Source organism: Lichtheimia ornata (genome assembly GCF_029851405.1).
Source record: "Lichtheimia ornata isolate CBS 291.66 chromosome Unknown scaffold00040, whole genome shotgun sequence".
In the NCBI taxonomy this organism is placed as follows: domain Eukaryota; kingdom Fungi; phylum Mucoromycota; class Mucoromycetes; order Mucorales; family Lichtheimiaceae; genus Lichtheimia; species Lichtheimia ornata.
Genome location: NW_026695360.1, coordinates 17,667 through 36,439, shown reverse-complemented (window position 1 = coordinate 36,439; position 18,773 = coordinate 17,667). Strand labels below are relative to the sequence as shown.

Below are 18,773 nucleotides of genomic sequence, written 5' to 3'. Positions count from 1 at the left end.
GGCGTGTACACTCCACTACAACACACGAGTCTCTTGACACAACACACGCTCTTGCACATTCCTCTGCCACAATCAAATGTTATAGCGTCCATTCCAGCAGTTGCTATTAGCGAGATCCACTCCATCGTCTCAAACAGCGTTCACATGCTTGCAGCCTACTACAACACACGCTCTTACACGCTTCTCTGCCACGATCAAGCGTGACAGCATCGCCAATACAAAGTCTTTACTTCAGTCGTCTCAAACAGCGTTCTTTACTTGCAACATCCTTTTTTACGTGAACAGCAGACAGCCGTTGTATAGAAGCAGCTTTATATACGTATAGCAACTTGCTTTGTTGCATACGAACTCCAATGGATGATGCCATATCAGCTATCAAGTACACCGCAATACAACGATCTTCATCTGGTTGAGCTACCATGAAAAAATGACCAAGAAAGAGATGATCAACAGCCGGATGGAAAAGGATGCATATCAGTAGCGATCACATGATGGCTCTTTATTATTGGACTTGCAATGGCTATGATGGAGGGGTGCAATCATGTGCAGTGATGGGGAATCCTGGAACGTTACTTTGGTTACTTGGCGCGTCGTCAGCAGGAACGATCACATGGATACGGCTGAGGATGATAATGGATGGGATGGGATTGTCGAAGGAAGGTGTTTTACAACCATGGATGATATTGGAGTACTCGAATCAATGCATGCAGTAGCTATTTTGCAATCATGGATGAAGGATGGTTATGACGGCAGCAACCAAGAGTACAATGACGCCATTTCCCTGTTACCTCTATATGATTCACAAGTATCTCATTCAGTTTTCAATGCTGTTCCTTAATTGATAAACATCCATACTATCATGTCCTACTCGTCGACTTTCTCATTGAATGAAATTGGGTTCAACGTAATTTGGGGGTATCATACTATCAGCTCATATGGTAAAAATGTGGATCACTTGGGTGATTCCTGGATTGAAAGGGAGGGAATAGAAATTGATGATTGGAAAGCGAGATTGGATCATTTGCATCGTCGTATCGAGGTGCTTTTGTTCTTTTGCCTCAACATTGTTACTACATTCGTTAAAGCTTTCTGGTTCACAAGCTAATAGATGAAAGGCAGTGCGGATTCTCGAACATCTGTATTGCATAGACATGATGGCTTGTTAAATAAGCTTGAGTCATTGTAAGCTTAATCAATTATGCTTAAGGAAGAGGGAGCTGTGACACATCTATATGCCACATAGTACATGAACATACCATGCTTAGCTATGAAAGTTTTCAGCTATCACTATCTCATACAACCTCATATAAGAACAAAGTATTTCAATCATAGGCGGATCTTACTATAGGCCTACAGGGGAAGGAACGTAACACATGATGCTATTTAAACCAAACGCGCATCGCAGCGATAATATTTATTATACAAAGCCAACATGTATTTGAATAACGTGTTTGTCTAAGTGAGTGGGTGACTATTTACAAAAACGGTTCCAGTTAATCGCACGATGACGACGAGGAGATGTATCTGACAATGTTGCAAGGGGAGCCATTGAAGGTCTATTATTACGAAACATCCATCAGCCTTGTAAGTCTCTTTTTCCTATACAATAGAACCTCACCTGCCATGAACACATTGAAAAGGGAATCGGCATTGTGATAAAGCATGTATCAGTGCACAGCATTGATCGTGAGTAAGGACATCATTGAACATGATAGCACCCCGACAAGCTGTTGATCGCATGAGCTGCATCATCCCTGGGGGACAAGTACGCAAAAAGGCAAAGGATTCTGATTCCGGGTCTGTGACATGTTGTTGATTCTTTTCGAGCCAATGGATGTATTCTCGTATCATATCCCCGAGCAATGAATGATTGGCAAGGCATCGTTCAGCAACGACATGGGGTAATCGTGTCACCAAAGCTCCCTGGTTTTGCCGAAAGTGAGGTGATACATCGGGTGTTGCAAAATGGGGCGATGCAAATAATATCGTTTCGACCGATGCGCGACGTTGCTGTTGCTGTTGTTGCTGTTGTGGTTGGTGTTGCAGAGAAAGGTGGATACCCCATCGTTGTAAATGATCCACGTATTTGGTTGCTAGCTGACGTTCTTTGTCAGTAAGGTCGATAGGGATAGGTGGTTCGAGTTGAATGACTTGTATAGTGTCCTTTAAAGACCATAGCATTCTCTCCAGTTGTACTCGCTCATCCGCAGCATGTTGATCCACCATAAGTAAAACACGCTCCACCTTAATAGCGATAAACTTGCTATCGACTTGACCGAAAACCTCTGCATCTTTCAGGCAATCCTTGTGAAGTCGTTGAGGTATATGCAAAATATTGGGTTCTGTGGATGGGCTCAATGCTTTGCTGCGAAGATGTGATCGATCAACATAGGACTGGGATCCACGATTTTGTATTTGGTATAGGTTGCCATTGATAGGATCACGCCAACTGATAGGCGATACTTGTCTTGAATGGGTTGCCGCGGCATTTGGGAAGGAGGAGATTGCTTGCTTATCGAGAAAACGCTGATACGATGTGCTGGTGATGAAGCCATGGGATCGTAAAAAGTTAGCTGTCAACAAGCGAATTGCTTTTTCCAACTCTGAATGAATCTATGACATGCTTTAAGTATGCCATCTGCCACCCACATGCAAACAAAGACTTACCCCTTTATGTTCAGGCACAGCGTCCCGATAGGTGATGATATCATATGTGCTCAGTAAAGGATGCTCCACATGAATCACAAATACAGGATGCTTATCCACAACGTTTCTACCTATGTTACACCGGGTTACGATGATGATGATGCAACGCTCTTAAAAGACACTTACTTTTTGTTTTCCCCTTCTGAAGTTGGAACCCATCCTATCAGTGATTTACTGATTAACCTTAAATGCCACTCTATGTGTAACTCTCCCATTTTTACCTGGTCCTTCATAATGGAGCTCTCATTGAATACATCAGAGATTATCTTGTAGACTTCATTTTGAGGAATGTGAATGCGATTGACAACTACATAGGGGTAATTAGAGACGTATCATTCACTTACCATATACGATTATAATATGTACTTACATAGATATTGGTGGGCCTTTATCGGGAAAGAGAGACATTTAAGATTCAAGATCTCGTCAAGTGACCTCTTCTGTTTTGGCTACAAACCTTGCTTGGATACGGAATGATCCCGAAGAAGCCTTGCATCTTGATACTATCGTAATAGCATTCGTATGGGCGTATGTTCTAATGTTTATGTGAATCAAAGTCCAGTGGTTAGTAAGTCACTTGTTTGGTGCTACCAATCGACACCCATCGAATTCACCTGAGCGAATGGTTGGCCGAAAACTTGGCGGAAAAGACTCATGTCTGAGGAACACTATGAATTGCCATATTAAGACTTATCATGGATCCCGCTGTGAGGTCATGAGACCGTTTGGTTACCCTTTTGGTGGAAAGAATCTTTGTGTCACGGTCAACCACAGAAAACCCAACATGAGGAAAAGCGAGAGCTGTTGTAATGACGAAGCGTTTGATGGCCCGATCCGTAAGCGTGAGGATACGTCGCCTAGCAGGAAACTACAGAATATTCGCCACCCCTTTGTAAGTAAAAGACAACAATGAAGCACACTTTTCATTATCATTACCTTGAAGAACAAGTCTCGGAGGGTTACTGTTGTACCTGGATTTTGGCGTTCAAGGCATGTGGCTGTTTCGATCAATTTACCATCCTAAGCGTTGACAATAAGTATGAATATGGAGTGTGTGTGTGCTTTTCCCACAGTGCAATTACCTTCCAGATCGCCATCGCTGTTTGATTAGCGTACCGTGAGACAATTTGAAGAATTCCAAGTTCAGCTAGATTGGCCAATGCTGATAAAGAAGCCAATAAGAAACCAAGAGAATGTTTCCTCCTTTCCCCACAGAACAAAGAAAAAAAAGATGTCTCACCTTCACCCCGGAATCCAAATGTGCTGACTTGTTGAAGATCTTGAAGGCTATGGCATTTGGAGGTCACTATACAATAGCATCATTATTATTAGTCTCACTTTTATGATCCATCATCATGCCCAAAAGACCCACCGTGTCGTTGTGCCAAACGTGGTAATATATCAGAGCGAATGCCATTTCCATTATCTTGGACACAAATATAGTACTTTTCAGCGTCAAAGGCGATATCAATGAGAGTTGCTTGTGCATCCAATGCTACGTGAAATGCATGTGTGAGACTTGCATGGTTTCATAGAAACAAGGTGCTGCATATACCGTTGTAAACCAGCTGCTCCAGACATTGCTGTAATGTGGTAATGTGCTGTGTTCTAAAGTCGATGCCAAGCCCCAATGCGTGTCATTGAGTGGTTGCTTAGAGTCTTCCAAGGAGTTGTCTTACGCTCGGAGTTGGTTTGCGACGCTTTGTTCCAGTGGCTCCACCATACACGGTTTGTGGTTTGTTCCCGGAAAACAAAGAAGCTGCAGCCGGCAGCGGGTGCACTGTCTTTGAATCTTTGTACTACCCTGATTGAGTTTACAACGTCATGATTCTTCCTCCCAAAAAGGAATCTTTGTTTCCCACCAATCCAACATCTTGTGCTCCAATGGCTGTCAAATAATCCCATTCCATGATCGGGGAGGTCTCCTCCCAAGTGTATAAATACATGGCCTCATTCCATTCTTCCCCAGCCCCCTCCACCTCTACTATTAATAATAATGTCACACTTGAAACCTGAACCCAAATACCAAGTGGAAGCTGAACATCACGAAGAACAGTTATCCATCGATTGTGAAAAGTCTGTTCAAGAAATCCAAATCGAACATGTCCCTGAAGGTACCACCGGTGCTGGAAAGGCTCTTTTCATGTTGCTTAAAGCTTTCATTGGTACTGGTGTCATCTTCTTGCCTGGATCGTAAGTGCTACCACTATAAAAACAAATGAATCATGTCCTAACAAATCTTTACAGCTTCAAGAATGGTGGTCTTGCCTTGTCAATCGCTTTGATTATCATCCTCGCTATCATTTGTACTATTGCTTTCCAATTGCTTGTAACCGTTCAAGCCCAAATTGGAGGTTCCTATGGTGACATGGCTGGAACTCTTTATGGTCGTTATGCTCGCTACACTGTTCTCTTCTTCTTGATCATCTCGCAAATGGGATTTGTCGCCTCCTACCTCATGTTCGTTTCTCAAAACATCAACTTGGTTGCTGAAGCCCTCTCAAGTTGTAATCCACCTTTCGAGAGCAAATATTGGATCTGGATCGCTTGTGCCATTGTCATCCCTATCACCTGGGTTCGCAAAATCGCTCGTCTTTCATGGTGTGCCATCATTGCTGATGTCTTTATCGCTTTTGGTCTTATTTGTGTCCTCTACTATTGTGGTGCCCAAATCAACACTCATGGTGTCGGCCCTGATATCATTATTGTCAATCAACGAGACTTTGGCCTTATGATTGGTACAGCAGTCTTTTCTTTTGAAGGCATCGGCATGGTGATCTCTGTCGTTGAAGGCATGAAGGATCCCAAAAAGTTCCCAAAGGTGCTCAATATTGGCATGGTGATTATTACCTCTGTCATGGTCCTCATTGGTACAATCGGCTATATTGCTTATGGCGACGAAGTTGAAGCTAGCGTTGTCTCCAATCTTGCCACCGAACCCCTTTCTGTTACAGTGCAGCTGTTGTATGCTATTGCTATGATCCTCTCATCTCCTTTCATGCTTTGGCCCCCTATCAAGATTATCGAACGTGGTATCTTTGGTACAAAGCGTAGTGGTCAGCTCTCTCTCAAGTGGAAATTCTCCAAGAATTTCGTACGCTCTCTCATCCCTATTGTCTCGGCTGCTGTAAGTTTCGGCGTTGGTGCTGACAACCTTGACAAGTTTGTCTCGTTGGTTGGTATCGTCGCTTGTATGCCTCTTTGCTTTATCTTCCCTGGCATGTTCCATCTCAAGGTTGGCAAGAACATCTGGCTCAAGATCATTGATATTATCTTAATCCTCTGGGGTTTGGGTATCATGGGCTACACGTAAGCATCTTATTTTACAATCTTTACACTTTAAGCACCTCTCAACTCACATTTGCTTTTTCTTTCTAATAGCCTTTATGTCAACATTGAGTCTTGGCTCGGTCCTCAGTCTGCTGCTGAACACGTCTGCCGCTCCATGTATTAAACAATATCCCTTAGCTACCCCATTATATACGCTGTTGTTGATCAACGCCCCTGTACATAGCTTCTTCCCTTGTTATTTATATGTTTAACTTTTGTATTGTTTGATCACCCTAAATGAAAAGTATTTTGTCCATATCACTATTTGCCATGTCCTGCTGCTATCTCAAACAACCACAATAAGGGCCTGATTACAAAGCACGTGTATAAGAATATTGTAACGGCGACATTAACCGTTACCTATCTGCTGGTTTCCCACACCCCAATGTAGATCACAGTCCGCTTATCGATTCATCCCATCAACAACAAATTTCATCTGTGTACCATAACCTTTTTTACGCGGGAAGAGTAGAGATGAAATAAAATCATGATTGCAATATATTACAGATAGGTCTATCTACTTTTTCAATGTACGCTGTTTCTCGGCGTGTTCCACTAGCTTTTTCTCAACAAACATGCCCTTGCGCTTACGCACCGTGTCCATGTACTTTTTGGCAAGGTTCTCCTTGTCAGCCTTCTCTCCCAAATCCTCGAGCTCTTCTTCAGTGGTGGGCACCCAGAAGGGATCCTCATCCAACATTTCAAATCTAGAGAATTTTCGGTTAGCAAAAGGTGCATAGAAATCGAGAAGAAAATAAGAAATTACCCGCTGAAGACCAATTGTGGACTGGCAGCACCAGATGTACGCTTGCGGATTTCTAGGAAATATGGTTAGGAGCAATCCTTGTCACTTTTATAACCACCGACATACCATCCGAAAATCCAAAACTCTCAATAACAGGCATCAATGCTTTGATTTGCCAGAAGGGTGTACCATCCTTGAGATCCTCAGAGATGATCTTGCCTTTACGTTTGGAAATAACTCCATAGACACGACCAAGTACTTCAGCTATAACGCGTACTCAATAAATTGCATACCCAACGCACAAAAGGGAGAACTTACCAGATGCTTGAATATCACATTCATACATGGCCAAGAATAATCGTGGAGACCAATCGAGAAAGCCTTGTCGACATGCTTCTTTCATTGCTGAAATAACCTTTCCTTGGATCAACGCCAATCGTGAACGCACTAGACATAGCATTCATGATAAGCATAGGATCCTCCTTGATACCATTATCCTATTTTCACTTACCATCAGCGCCTTCGGTTTCCTCTCGATGGAAATCAACCCCTTGTACAATATAGCAAACACCTTGCACAGGCTCAGCACATAATGGACCTGTCAATGTTGAAAGCTGGAAGCCGGTGTGGATGGGGAAATCAACGTCCAAAATACCCAGTGACGTGCTATCATTCTGCTGTTCAGCTGCCACTTCCAATACTTCATCTTTGTGATCCTCTGTCACGCCTTGTTGAGCTGTGGATTCTTCCACTTGAAAGAATGGCTTTCGTACATAACCCGGAATGCGATTTACGAGTATATTGGGACCAATACGCTTGGGACCAAAAGACCAAATCCTGTTGAAAAAGCAAATAAATACAACAAAATCATCCACCCATGGAATGATGTCAACTTACTGATCCACAATGCCGTCCCATAAACCTGCTAGAGGACCACCTTGCTTTTGTGCCTCCGCAAACTTTTCACGCAACGTCGTTTGGAACTCTTCAGCCGACACAATCTTGTCACCAGCTTCCATTCCAGTGGGTATCTGCTCCAATCCTTCCTCACTTTCTTCGGTATGCTTCGACTTCTTTTTGGCCTTTTGATCAACAATGGATTTGATGGTGGCGGTGTGCTGTACAAGATACTCGGTCACTGAAGCTGGTAAGGGCACCGCACGAACATTGAGAGTGATGTTCTTGGATGATGATTCGATCTCAAATAGGCCACGTGGTACGGCTCCATGGTCAGTTTCACGGTTGGCTGGTAGCTCTATTATAACATGATAAGAACCCATTTCTTTCCTCATCATGTAACCAATCCCTTACCTGAATTCACAATGCTCTCGCGGAATGGTACAATAGGAGGTGATACATGGATATCAATCTTGGCAAACCGCTCCTTGAGATCACGCAAACATCGTTCCAAATGTAATTCGCCTGCTGTCAAGATCACATGCTCGCCCGTTTCTTGCAACAACACCTCGACACAAGGATCGGCCTGATTAAGCAATTGCAAGCCTTCCACAAGCTTATCCATATCACGTGCATCAACAGGCTCCAAAGCGACACGAACAATGGGCGATGCTTCTTTGCCAACACCCACCATGTTGACCACATTTTCCTTGGTGCTTGCCAATGTGCCATTCTTGAGAATGTGACCTTCAAGACCACCAATACCAAAGACGTTGCCTGCTACCACCTCTGGAAGCGCTTCAAGTTCACGACCCATGATCAAGTACAAGTTCTGGACAGTGATTTCGGAGCAGTGTCTATCAGGGAAGCGAGGATCATACTTGGGTCCCAACACGTAGAGCTTTTGACCAACACGAATCTTGCCAGAGTAAAGACGAGCAAAGCCGATGATATGCTCACTCTTTGTATCACCGTTGGATGTTGCTGTATCCAATGCTTCGTCCGTTTCACCCATCATTTCTGCAACAGATGCTTCAATTGCTGCCTTATCGAGAGGAACACCGGCATCAAGATTCTTTTCCTCCAATTGAGCACGCAACTCTCTCTGTCGTCGGCCACGTTCACGCATTTCTTCAGCAGTCAATTGCTTTCTTCTGTTCTCTGGTAAAAGCTCGGATGGGACGGCAAACATCTTACTGACATAGGCGACAGCAGGTGCATCATCGGATGTATCACATGAATACAACGCCTCTTCAACATTGTCGGTGGGTTTGGGTGGCTCATTGTCGTTGAATTGAATCTCGGGATATAACATCTTTGGTATGCGAACACGTTGAGCATCCACAGGGGGTGGCAATTGACCAATGATGGCTAATAATACGCAAGTCGATAGAGGAAGCCATTGAGAAAAGATAGCTGCCAAGAGCGTTTGCGTATCACGTGAACGTAAATCGCGAGGTAGCACCTTGATGTTGAGAGATGACACGATCTTTTCAGTTCTTTCACGATTCCTAATGTCATTCAAGTTATAAAAAAGCTATTATAAAACCCACATCCCATCCATTTACTTACTGTGTTGTCACGCTATCATACACAGCCCAAATGTTGTCAAGAACGAATTGCACAAACATTGGCTTGAGACTTCGACCCTTGAGATGTTTATGCTGGATGACTCGCTTGGCCTTTGGATCAAAGTAGAAGTCGCCCCAAAGACATTTCTGCAATACGGATTCCTTGAAACCAAGCTTCTTAAAGTAAATGCTGGCAAATTGCTGGATACTACATGTACGCATTTAGTATCATCGATCCACCATAATACAATCAACGAGAGAAGCGTTACTTACCGAAAAGCCCAACCATCCACAGCACTAGCAAAGATGACATTGCCTCTTGTAGGATCAAAGTAGATATCCGAATCATCACGTTCCCAATCAATGCCATCCTGTTCCTGATTATTCTCGGCTTCGAGCTTGCGTGCTTCATCCTCCATGACATCTCCCGTATAAAATGTTGCCATGATAGCGTTGACTTGCTCGAGAATGCGATTGAGATGATTGTATGCTTCGAGTGGTGTGAGCTTGAGTTCCACAATGAGACGATCCATCTTGTTGAACACGAGAATAGGGCGCACCTTGTCGATCCAAGCTTGTCGTAGTACTGAAATGGTCTGCGTGCATACACCTTCGACGACATCCACAAGCACAAGGCCTCCATCACAAAGACGAGATGCTGTTGATACTTCAGACGAGAAATCCACGTGACCAGGTGAATCAATCAAGTTGATTAGGTATTCGCTTGCGATCGCCTTGTCGCTGCCATCAGGCTGCTGCACAGCTCGTACTAGTTTGAAATAGAGACTGATCGCGCTTGATTCCATTGTGATGCCACGCTCTTGTTCGTCTTCTCGGGAATCCAAATATCGCACCTTGCCCGCCATTTTGGAGGATATAATGCCATTGGTTGCAAGCAGCGAATCGGAAAGCGTGGTCTTGCCATGATCGACATGAGCCAATATACAAATGTTGCGAATGTTCTTGACGTTCTTCTGCAGTGCCGAGAGCTGGGTAGGTGTAATGGCGGGCATTGCAGTGTCGAACAAAAGAGGTGGTGAGTAAAAAGAGTGTAATAGAACAAGTTGCCGCAGCACCGCGGTCACGACAGCGGCATGGATTCCCTATTTATATGGAACAATGGCACCCATTCTCAGCTGACATCCCACATCAAATCCTTACTGCGGCAACATACACACTCACTATTACTGCGGCTATGGATCCCTTCGGTTTGTTCTATTAGCTTGCTCTCCTAAAATAGTCACGATGTCTTCCTTTTGTTTCTCAATTGACATGCTGATTAGTAAATGATATGGATACTACTTCTTGTTGCCTACGTATGCCGCTAAATGATCAATTACAGAAGCGTCAATCCATTACACTCAATAAAAAGACACTCACATTCATCCTAAATTAAAGCATTGCCATATGAATACCTCTCCAGCACTAAAATCTGATATTTATGTCACGTCAAATGAACAATAGCAAGCGCCAACCAAAAGCCCGATGTACAGCCATTGTAATCATGCTGCATTTTCATTGCCAAGAGAATAGGTTCAACCCACAAGCATCATTCTGCTCCTGGGAATTGTTAAGTGATGACGTTCATTGGTATTACTAAGAATGGTCGCCACCACACAGACATTTGGACTTGTGACATTGTTCCCAACGGCGCTTAATTTGCTGCAATGATGATAAAGGACAGCATTACCCACCATTTTTACCTCCTCCTCAGTATAATACTACTATTGTTGTACCCAAAGTTCTATTGAAGAATGCGTCCATTGCATTTGTTTACGTAGCTACCTTGGTTACATCACTTTGAGATACCAATTAAATCATGAAGATGATATTGCCTTTGACATGTTACCATGGTAACCCAACATTTGGTGTCGGTAAGGTGGTTGCTCGCTAAGGATTCACATGAAAAATGAAGCGACAAGCAAACTCAATAAGGCAGGTGTCACTGCGGAAGCGGACCGACAACCATAAGATGTCCCAGCATCTGTGTATGGGGTACATTGAAAAGGCTCTGGTGGTGTATGCTTGCTGTAAACAAGACCAATCATATGATGGATGAAGGTTTTATTTCCATTCCGTTGCCAGGGTCCATCATATGTAAATTACAAAATGATCAAAGAGGTATTGAATAGGTGCATTGACGTTGATGCTTGCTTGCTCTTTCATAATTCAACCGACACATCCATAAATTAAAAGCATGGACACATCCATAGTTATCATTCAGATACTGGGACGATTTATTTGACTCAATTCGAATTCATGTCGCTAAGGAAGAGAGAGAAAAAGGGCACGTTGCGGATTAATATCCTATTTCCCAGTCAACCAAGACCTCCCACACCCCCCAATGTGATGCGGGCTTTTCGATAGTTATATAAATTGAGAACCAGTAGAGCCAACCAACATACAAAGCCCTTTCTGCAGCAATAGACTCGCTATATGACAGCTCAAGTGCAAGCGAAAAAGAAGAGATTGTCCATCAAGAAGATCGATCGTCGATTTGCCCACATTCAGCCTGAAGGCAGCTGGGAGATTCCACGCAAGGCGTTCCATTACTCTATCGGTAAGTCATTTGCCACAAGAGCAGGCTTATTTGTATTTCTGCACAGTGCGTTGTATTTGTTTTGCTTATCCCGAACATTAGGATTCCTAGTTGTCTATCTATATATGCAAGGAGTCGAGGCCAAGAGCATATACCCACCGCTTATTGCTTTCTTGAGCGTCGTCTTGACGACCGAGGTGATGCGATTTTCATCCGATAGCTTCAATGTACTCTATTGCAAAGTATGTGGACCACTGATGCGTCAAAGTGAAGTCAAATCACGGATAAATGGTGTAGCATATTATCTAGCAGGCAAGTACATGTTTTACCTATCCTACAAGCCATCTAATATTAGCTTTATAGGCTGTATTTTCGCAACTTACTTCTTCCCAACGGAGATTGCATCCATGTCTATTATCTATTTGTCATGGGCGGATCCAACAGCCAGCATTTGCGGTCGATTATGGGGTCGATACACACCACGATTCGGTAAAAAGTCGTTGGCAGGAACATCGGGTGCTATCATCATTGGTGCGCTCGTGACTTTTGGATTCCTCATCCAACATGAATCGTTGTCGCGTGCACTCGCATACTCTGTATACGGTGGCCTTGTGGCAGGTTTCTCCGAAGCCCTGGGTGACTCAGCTGGTCTGGACGACAACTTGGTGATACCTGTTGTAAGCTCTATCATGTTGTGGATACCTCTCGTAGGTTTAGATTCCATGTATTCTTCCTCTGTTATTAATGCTTAACCATAATAATATACTCAATTTGACGAGATATGGAGAAGAAGGATGAATGGGATTCTTACTGCTGAGAAAGAAAGGAGAAGAGCACCACATGTGTCTCTTGTTGGTATATGTCACGAGGATACATGTTTCAATCTGATGATGCAAGCGTATACTCACCGCCTGTAACTTGGTCTCTAAATGAAAAAAAAGAATGATCTTCAATCCCCCTTGGAAACAACATTTATGTTTTTTCGTTATCTTGTGTGAGATCAATCATGATGGTGATACATTTGCTTCACAGGCATGGATGGTTTCTTTATATGGATATCCATATTGTGTTGCAAAAGTTGCTTTATGGCTCTCTTTTAATGTTATCCTCTACAAAAAATTGGACATGCACTGGCATAGTGGTATGCTGCATTTGTTTAGCATCGATCATGCATTGTTTTTCATTCGTGAATATCATCCAGCAGGTCAATGCTTGTACCTTGTTATGATTTTGTGCTACCTCCCTGTTGTCTCTTTGTTACCATTATAGATACACACATTGGAGATTTACTTTTTGTAACAATGAAACATGGCTTTTTACATGCACAAGATAGCTTTTACTTTTATCCATGTGAGAAATAGTGGATGTTAATATGGGCTGAACCGTGCGTTACCATGTCACACGATGTGTGAGTGATGAGCCCGGTGAATGGGGGAAGTGTGTGGCGGTGGCTCTATTGGTTCATTAGCATGAGCATAGAGCCGTGCCTTGTTTTTGGTTTCCCTTTAATGGGCCCGAGTATGAAGTCATCACTTGATCACAAGACAAATGCATTTATCCAAACTTGGTCCCTGCCCCTTGATATATCGCTGGCAGTGTTTCACACCATGTAAGCGGGATAATGCTATTTCTCACAATTGGGACACATTACGATGCGATAAGGTAGGACAATGATTAGAAATAGAAAACAAGTATCTTTGTTGTAAACGGCTCAACATGATTACAGAGATGATTTTTTATGAGAGGGTGTGTGTGTGTGTGTGTGCGTGTTGTTTTAGATAAAGAGATACAAAAGAAGGGAAAGAACTCGAAAAAGAAAACTTTTTTTGACAAAAAGGGATGGCTGTTGGTGGGATGACGAATTGAGAGAGTGAGAGAGAGAGATAAAGAGGAGACGACGATTAAGATGATTTTGGAATACTGATCAATGAAGGAAACTCAAAAGGTGTCAGGCGACGATCACCAGGTTGTTGCTGCTGCGACGACGATGATGACGACGATCTTGCAGTGATGGAATTATTGGATGTTGTAGCCGTTGTTATAGGTGGAATTGGACCTGTATCTTCCATAACGAATGGACCCTCGTCATCCATGAATGGGGAAAAGGAATCGTTATCGAAAAGCCGATTGTTATTCGTGCTGCTGCTACGGGTTTCATCAAAGAACCCTGTTCCTGTACCGATATTGGATCGGATGTGATGATGACGACTGGTACCTGGGATGTTGATGGCAGAAGGTTCTTCATCGGTGAAATAATCAGATCGATTTGTCAGCCGTGTTGGTTGTTGTTGTTGTTGTTGTTGTGATGGCCAATCAAGAGGAGAGCGCATTGATGGTGAGTGCAAGTGATGTTGTTCTCGTGCTCGACGCATTTGTAGCTCTGTTGGCGTCAACAATTCATTCAAGGAGGATGGTAACATGGCATCGTTGAGATCATTATCATCGTAATAATCAGCGAAACCACCTGTGGGTGTGGAAGAAGGAGCTGCAGCTGCTGCGGCTGTCAATGAACCATAGCCATAATATTGACCAGAAGACTCGGGGATACTGTGCAGGCGGGATAAGGAGGATGAAAGCATTGAGGTGGATGACGGATGCAAAAACAAGGAGCGTTGTTGATGATAGCTATCGGGTGACATGCCATTACCCCCATTCATCATGTATGGTCTTGCATCCGCACTACTCGATAATTGATGGTGCTGCTGCTGCTGCTGATGATGATGATGGTGGTGGTGGTGGTGGAAGCCATGCGTTGTGGTGGTAGAAGAAGTGGAAGTGCTGATAGGGTTGGTATTGCTGGATGTTGTTGCACGTGCAGGTGAATACATGTGAGGACCAAAATCAAGCGGGCTCCCTACAGGTGGCGAGCGAGCAACAGCAGCAGCAGCCGAGGGACCACGTAATAATTTACGACCATCAGGAGCATAAGCCGACATGGTGTGAAGTAAAGCACACTTGGATCCAAACTTGCAGTTGCCTTTCAGGTAGTACTTGCAAACAGCCGATTCCGATGTCGGGTCAGGGTTGTGTGAAAATATGCAGTTGGCGCCAGCTGTACAGGTCCCTTGTTTAAAGAACTTGCAAGGCACATGCGATAGATTCGATGCTATAAACCCCACACCATTTAATAACAACATACTTCCTTATCATCATCCTCATCCTCATTCACACACATACACACACACACACTTACGTTTACTATTATTGCCATTATTATTTTGCTTGGATGACGGAGGATGATCATTTGAGTTTCCCGGCAACGGAGGTACGGGTCCTTGTTGGCTGCGAGACCTCTTGAGTTGGAAAGGGGGGAGACGAGAAGGTGAGCTCTTGGAGAGTTGGTTCAGACTAAGCCGGTCAAAGCTTTCCAATAGATTAGGTGTCAAGGAATTGTCTGCCATGGTCGAATGAGAAGAGAAAAAGAGAGAAAAGGGTGGTAGAGTAGCTGAGATTGCAAAGAAGACAAATATACGGGGAAACGTGTGAGTAGTGTCGTTGTTGTTGTTGCTTGTCAAGGACAACTGGTGCCTGCTTGGTGTTTAGAAAGGTCGCTTGCTATCCTTTTGACAGCATGCAATTGTGGGTTTGGTACAGAGAGATGAGAGAAAGGTCAAGGAATTAGAAAAGAGTGAGAAAGTAAAGGAAAAGAGAGTTCACACTGGATGTTGCGCGTTCGCACAAAAGGAGCAGGTGCACCTCTCCATTCGGCAACAGTTACACACAGCCGACTTGCCCCTTGCTTTCTTTCATACTCTTTTACTTTTATTATTACTATTACACTACATCACATTCGCTATGCATTCATTTCTCCTATCATCCATCAACTCGTTCACATCATATCCAAATCTTGTAATTTCATTATACAACCACTACCTTCTTGTGGGGAACAGGAACCACGCTATAACGTGCACGGCTCACATTCAACATCAATATGCATTTATAACCCACATCCTGAAAGTCACAAGATCTTGTTGAATGAGCATTACTATCAAGCTTTTCCTATTCACAGGAACACATCCATTTCCACTATGATACAACAATGCTTGTTTCCCCACAATCTTTTAGATTTTGATGTCTGACTTGAACAACCTAGGTGATCAGATCACTTTGTGATGATACATTATTGGTCAATCATCATCCTCTGCAGATCTGGGCTTGTTTCCCCGACCCCGCTTGTCTTGCGAATGCGTCAAGTTGACGCATGCACAAGGATCTCTGTGTATTAACCCATAAGCTTCGATGTTGTTGTATGTAATGTTATTGATTGTGCTCATTTTGGGAACATGGCAGGTGTTTCATGCTAGTAGTAATTGTGTAATTGGCTTTGTGAGTACTATAAGCACCTATGAATAAACATCATAGCAGCAGCCCCTCATGCCAAAACAACGCTTCTTAATGAAGCATGCATAGCTAACTCCACTTTTATCCTTAGGGTTGAAGTTTGAATAGCTGCAGGATGACATGGAATATGCCCTCGTTTCTAAAACTCATTCCCACACTCCCCTTAACAAGTTGAAATCCCGGATAAACATAGGTTGGGGGATACTTTATATAGACAACGAGAAGCTATTGCTGCCCTCTCCCCAAAATTTCAATATGCACCGTGTCATGAAAGAGAAGGATCACTTGAACAGTTTATTAGTATGGGATGGATGATGATGACAAGGATATCATCCGCAATGGTAGAGAAAACACACGTATACATTGATTATATAGCAAAGAAGAGAAAAAAAAAGGAGAAAACATCTGACAAATGTAAAAGGGAGAGGGAGGGGATCAAAACAGTAAAAAGATGAATCAAGATAATGGGCAAGCAAATCCACCCGTAGCTGGGGTAGCAATCACTGTGGGCTTGTATCCAACCCAATCGAGTCCAAAGATGTGGAGTGTGATCCAAAAATGGAGTTGCAACGACTCACGTTCTGGTTGCTCGGTAATAGTACGGTTGGTTTTGGCATCATGGTATGTCTTGGGTGGTTGTTGAATACAAGCTTTTTTCAAGTTGGCAAACGTAGTATCGGTATCGTCACGTGCTTGATAATCCAATACCACGGGTAATTGAATGGTGGAGATGTCTGAGGCTGGCAATACCATGTCATTGGATACATCGCTTGGCCCTTTACCAATTACTTGACCCGTCAATGCATCTTTGGCAAGTACATCAATATGCGTCAAATGCGTAGGCACACGATTGGATCGATTATCAACAGTGACATTAACAACCCATTGGCTTTCAAAAGCAACATTGCCAACCATCACATTTTGATGAGTCTCGGTCAATTTGGGTCCAGAAACCAATGAGGCACCTTCAATACGCATCAACGGTGTACGTGGCCATAGTATATACCCGGTGGCGATCATAAGGATAAAGACAATGAAAATGCCAAAAACCCAACCTCGACGTCCACATGATAGGCCAGCTTTGCCATGCTGCTTTTTGTTTTGTTGTTGTTGTCGTTCTTGTTGTCGTCGTCGTTTACGTTCTTCATGCATTAAACTACGTTCGCCACCACCACAACTCAAGAAACAACATCCAATCCATACACCTCGTGGTGGTGGAAGGTCGTCTTCATAGTGACTTATCGTGCCTGATTCTTCACGACCCATATCACGCCATCGATGCTGTTGTGTTGCTTTCTTTTCAGAGTCGTGATGTTGATCCACCGTAGAGGATGAGCATGAGTTATCGGTATAGTAATCGGCTACCGAATAATCAGCACTATCTTTTTTATGCTTCTCTTGGGATCCTGGAGATGGTGATTGTACAAGCGTATCTTGACTACCAAAGGGTCGACTATATCGACGGCCATTCCATGCACTATCAGGGGGTGCTGCCAATGTACTTGGAAGTGTAAGGTCAAGGTTTAATTGACTCTCGAAGGTATCGCCATTGCCATCATCATTGTTGTTATTTGGATTTCGGGTTGATGACTCCAATGGATGCACTTGATTTTGTGTGGATGCTATTTGAAAAGGTTTGGTTAGTATTATTGCTATGAGAAGGAGCCCTTTGAAGGGGTGCGTGTGTGTTGTGTATGTCTCCTACGGTACCTGGTGATGAATTTTCAGTGGCAGTAGGTTGATCATCATCCACGGTGCGTATGCTTGAAAAGCTAGGTTTTCGATCCTTTGTAAACATATCGGCAATGGTCAATCGATTAGGATCAGGTTCCACTGATGGCGATAATGATTGTTGGTGGGATGATGGTGTTGATGTGCTATTGGACATTTCGCTTGTTGATGCTGCAATGCTAGATGCTCTGCTTGCTTCTTGATTTTTCAAAGGTGATGGTGAGCGTGGATAATTAGGTGACATGAATTGGTCCGCAATCGATAATCGTGGCACAGCTGGTGCTGGTGCTGATGGTCGTCGAATGTCGTTATGTGAAGATGTGTTACCAGGCTTGAGTAAACTTCCACCTGATGCTCGACGTGGTGCTGTTGATACTCTAGGTGGTCTATCTGATGGTCTACGTAATGAAGGTCGACGACGCCCACCATTTACGCCAGCACCCCCACGCTCAGATCCGCGTCTAGTGATAGAAGATCCACCGCCGCTTGGCTGACGGCGGTGATGTGTGGCTACCATTATGTCAATAGAAGAAGAGAAATAAGAAAAGAGAAGAAAAGACAAGGGAAATGAGTTTGTATCCAGGATTATCTTCTCATGAGGAGAGGAGGTGAAGATGGGGGTTTCCTAATAATCCCGTCCGATAAGGAGATGCCTGAGTGTATGTTTAACATCTTGTGTAAAAACACCCTTTGTAGGGGGAGTCAGATCAAGAAATCCCAGTAGTACATTATTACAGCTACACTGATGCCAAATATTATTTGTGATTTGCTTTCTTCTTTATCCCCTTAGATGCTGCTCCCCTTATTTATCATGCGTCTTCGGCCGTGCACTTGGTAGGCGGGAAGTGATGCTTCCATTTCCGTCACCCAACTCATGGTCATCATCCTAAACGACAACCATGACATCCAATAC

The 18,773-nt window shown here is 43.5% G+C and overlaps 6 protein-coding genes across 6 annotated transcripts; 2 read left to right on the top strand and 4 right to left on the bottom strand.

Moving 5' to 3' along the window:
- Window positions 1–1,471: 1,471 nt before the first annotated feature.
- On the bottom strand, window positions 1,472–4,429 carry O0I10_007893 (uncharacterized protein; the record flags this gene model as incomplete). The annotated part of the gene is made up of 15 exons (XM_058487904.1): window positions 1,472–1,556; window positions 1,619–2,613; window positions 2,668–2,777; window positions 2,833–2,866; window positions 2,928–3,013; window positions 3,077–3,092; window positions 3,164–3,241; window positions 3,321–3,374; window positions 3,440–3,574; window positions 3,643–3,726; window positions 3,789–3,868; window positions 3,947–4,012; window positions 4,079–4,201; window positions 4,262–4,314; window positions 4,386–4,429. The coding sequence occupies 15 exons, from the start codon at window positions 4,427–4,429 to the stop codon at window positions 1,472–1,474; spliced, it is 2,043 nt and encodes a 680-aa protein (XP_058341242.1).
- Window positions 4,430–4,702: 273 nt separating this feature from the next.
- O0I10_007892 (uncharacterized protein) lies at window positions 4,703–6,160 on the top strand (the record flags this gene model as incomplete). The annotated part of the gene is made up of 3 exons (XM_058487903.1): window positions 4,703–4,899; window positions 4,954–6,015; window positions 6,088–6,160. 3 exons carry the CDS (start codon window positions 4,703–4,705, stop codon window positions 6,158–6,160), a joined length of 1,332 nt encoding a protein of 443 aa, XP_058341241.1.
- A 393-nt stretch (window positions 6,161–6,553) lies between these two features.
- Window positions 6,554–10,262, bottom strand: O0I10_007891 (uncharacterized protein; the record flags this gene model as incomplete). The annotated part of the gene is made up of 9 exons (XM_058487902.1): window positions 6,554–6,743; window positions 6,803–6,854; window positions 6,908–7,045; window positions 7,100–7,228; window positions 7,293–7,618; window positions 7,679–8,036; window positions 8,093–9,189; window positions 9,251–9,457; window positions 9,523–10,262. The coding sequence occupies 9 exons, from the start codon at window positions 10,260–10,262 to the stop codon at window positions 6,554–6,556; spliced, it is 3,237 nt and encodes a 1,078-aa protein (XP_058341240.1).
- A 1,423-nt stretch (window positions 10,263–11,685) lies between these two features.
- O0I10_007890 (uncharacterized protein) lies at window positions 11,686–12,540 on the top strand (the record flags this gene model as incomplete). Its single annotated transcript, XM_058487901.1, has 3 exons — window positions 11,686–11,809; window positions 11,891–12,100; window positions 12,152–12,540. 3 exons carry the CDS (start codon window positions 11,686–11,688, stop codon window positions 12,538–12,540), a joined length of 723 nt encoding a protein of 240 aa, XP_058341239.1.
- A 1,149-nt stretch (window positions 12,541–13,689) lies between these two features.
- Window positions 13,690–15,189, bottom strand: O0I10_007889 (uncharacterized protein; the record flags this gene model as incomplete). Its single annotated transcript, XM_058487900.1, has 2 exons — window positions 13,690–14,894; window positions 14,982–15,189. The coding sequence occupies 2 exons, from the start codon at window positions 15,187–15,189 to the stop codon at window positions 13,690–13,692; spliced, it is 1,413 nt and encodes a 470-aa protein (XP_058341238.1).
- A 1,396-nt stretch (window positions 15,190–16,585) lies between these two features.
- O0I10_007888 (uncharacterized protein) lies at window positions 16,586–18,377 on the bottom strand (the record flags this gene model as incomplete). The annotated part of the gene is made up of 2 exons (XM_058487899.1): window positions 16,586–17,751; window positions 17,840–18,377. The coding sequence occupies 2 exons, from the start codon at window positions 18,375–18,377 to the stop codon at window positions 16,586–16,588; spliced, it is 1,704 nt and encodes a 567-aa protein (XP_058341237.1).
- Window positions 18,378–18,773: the final 396 nt, after the last annotated feature.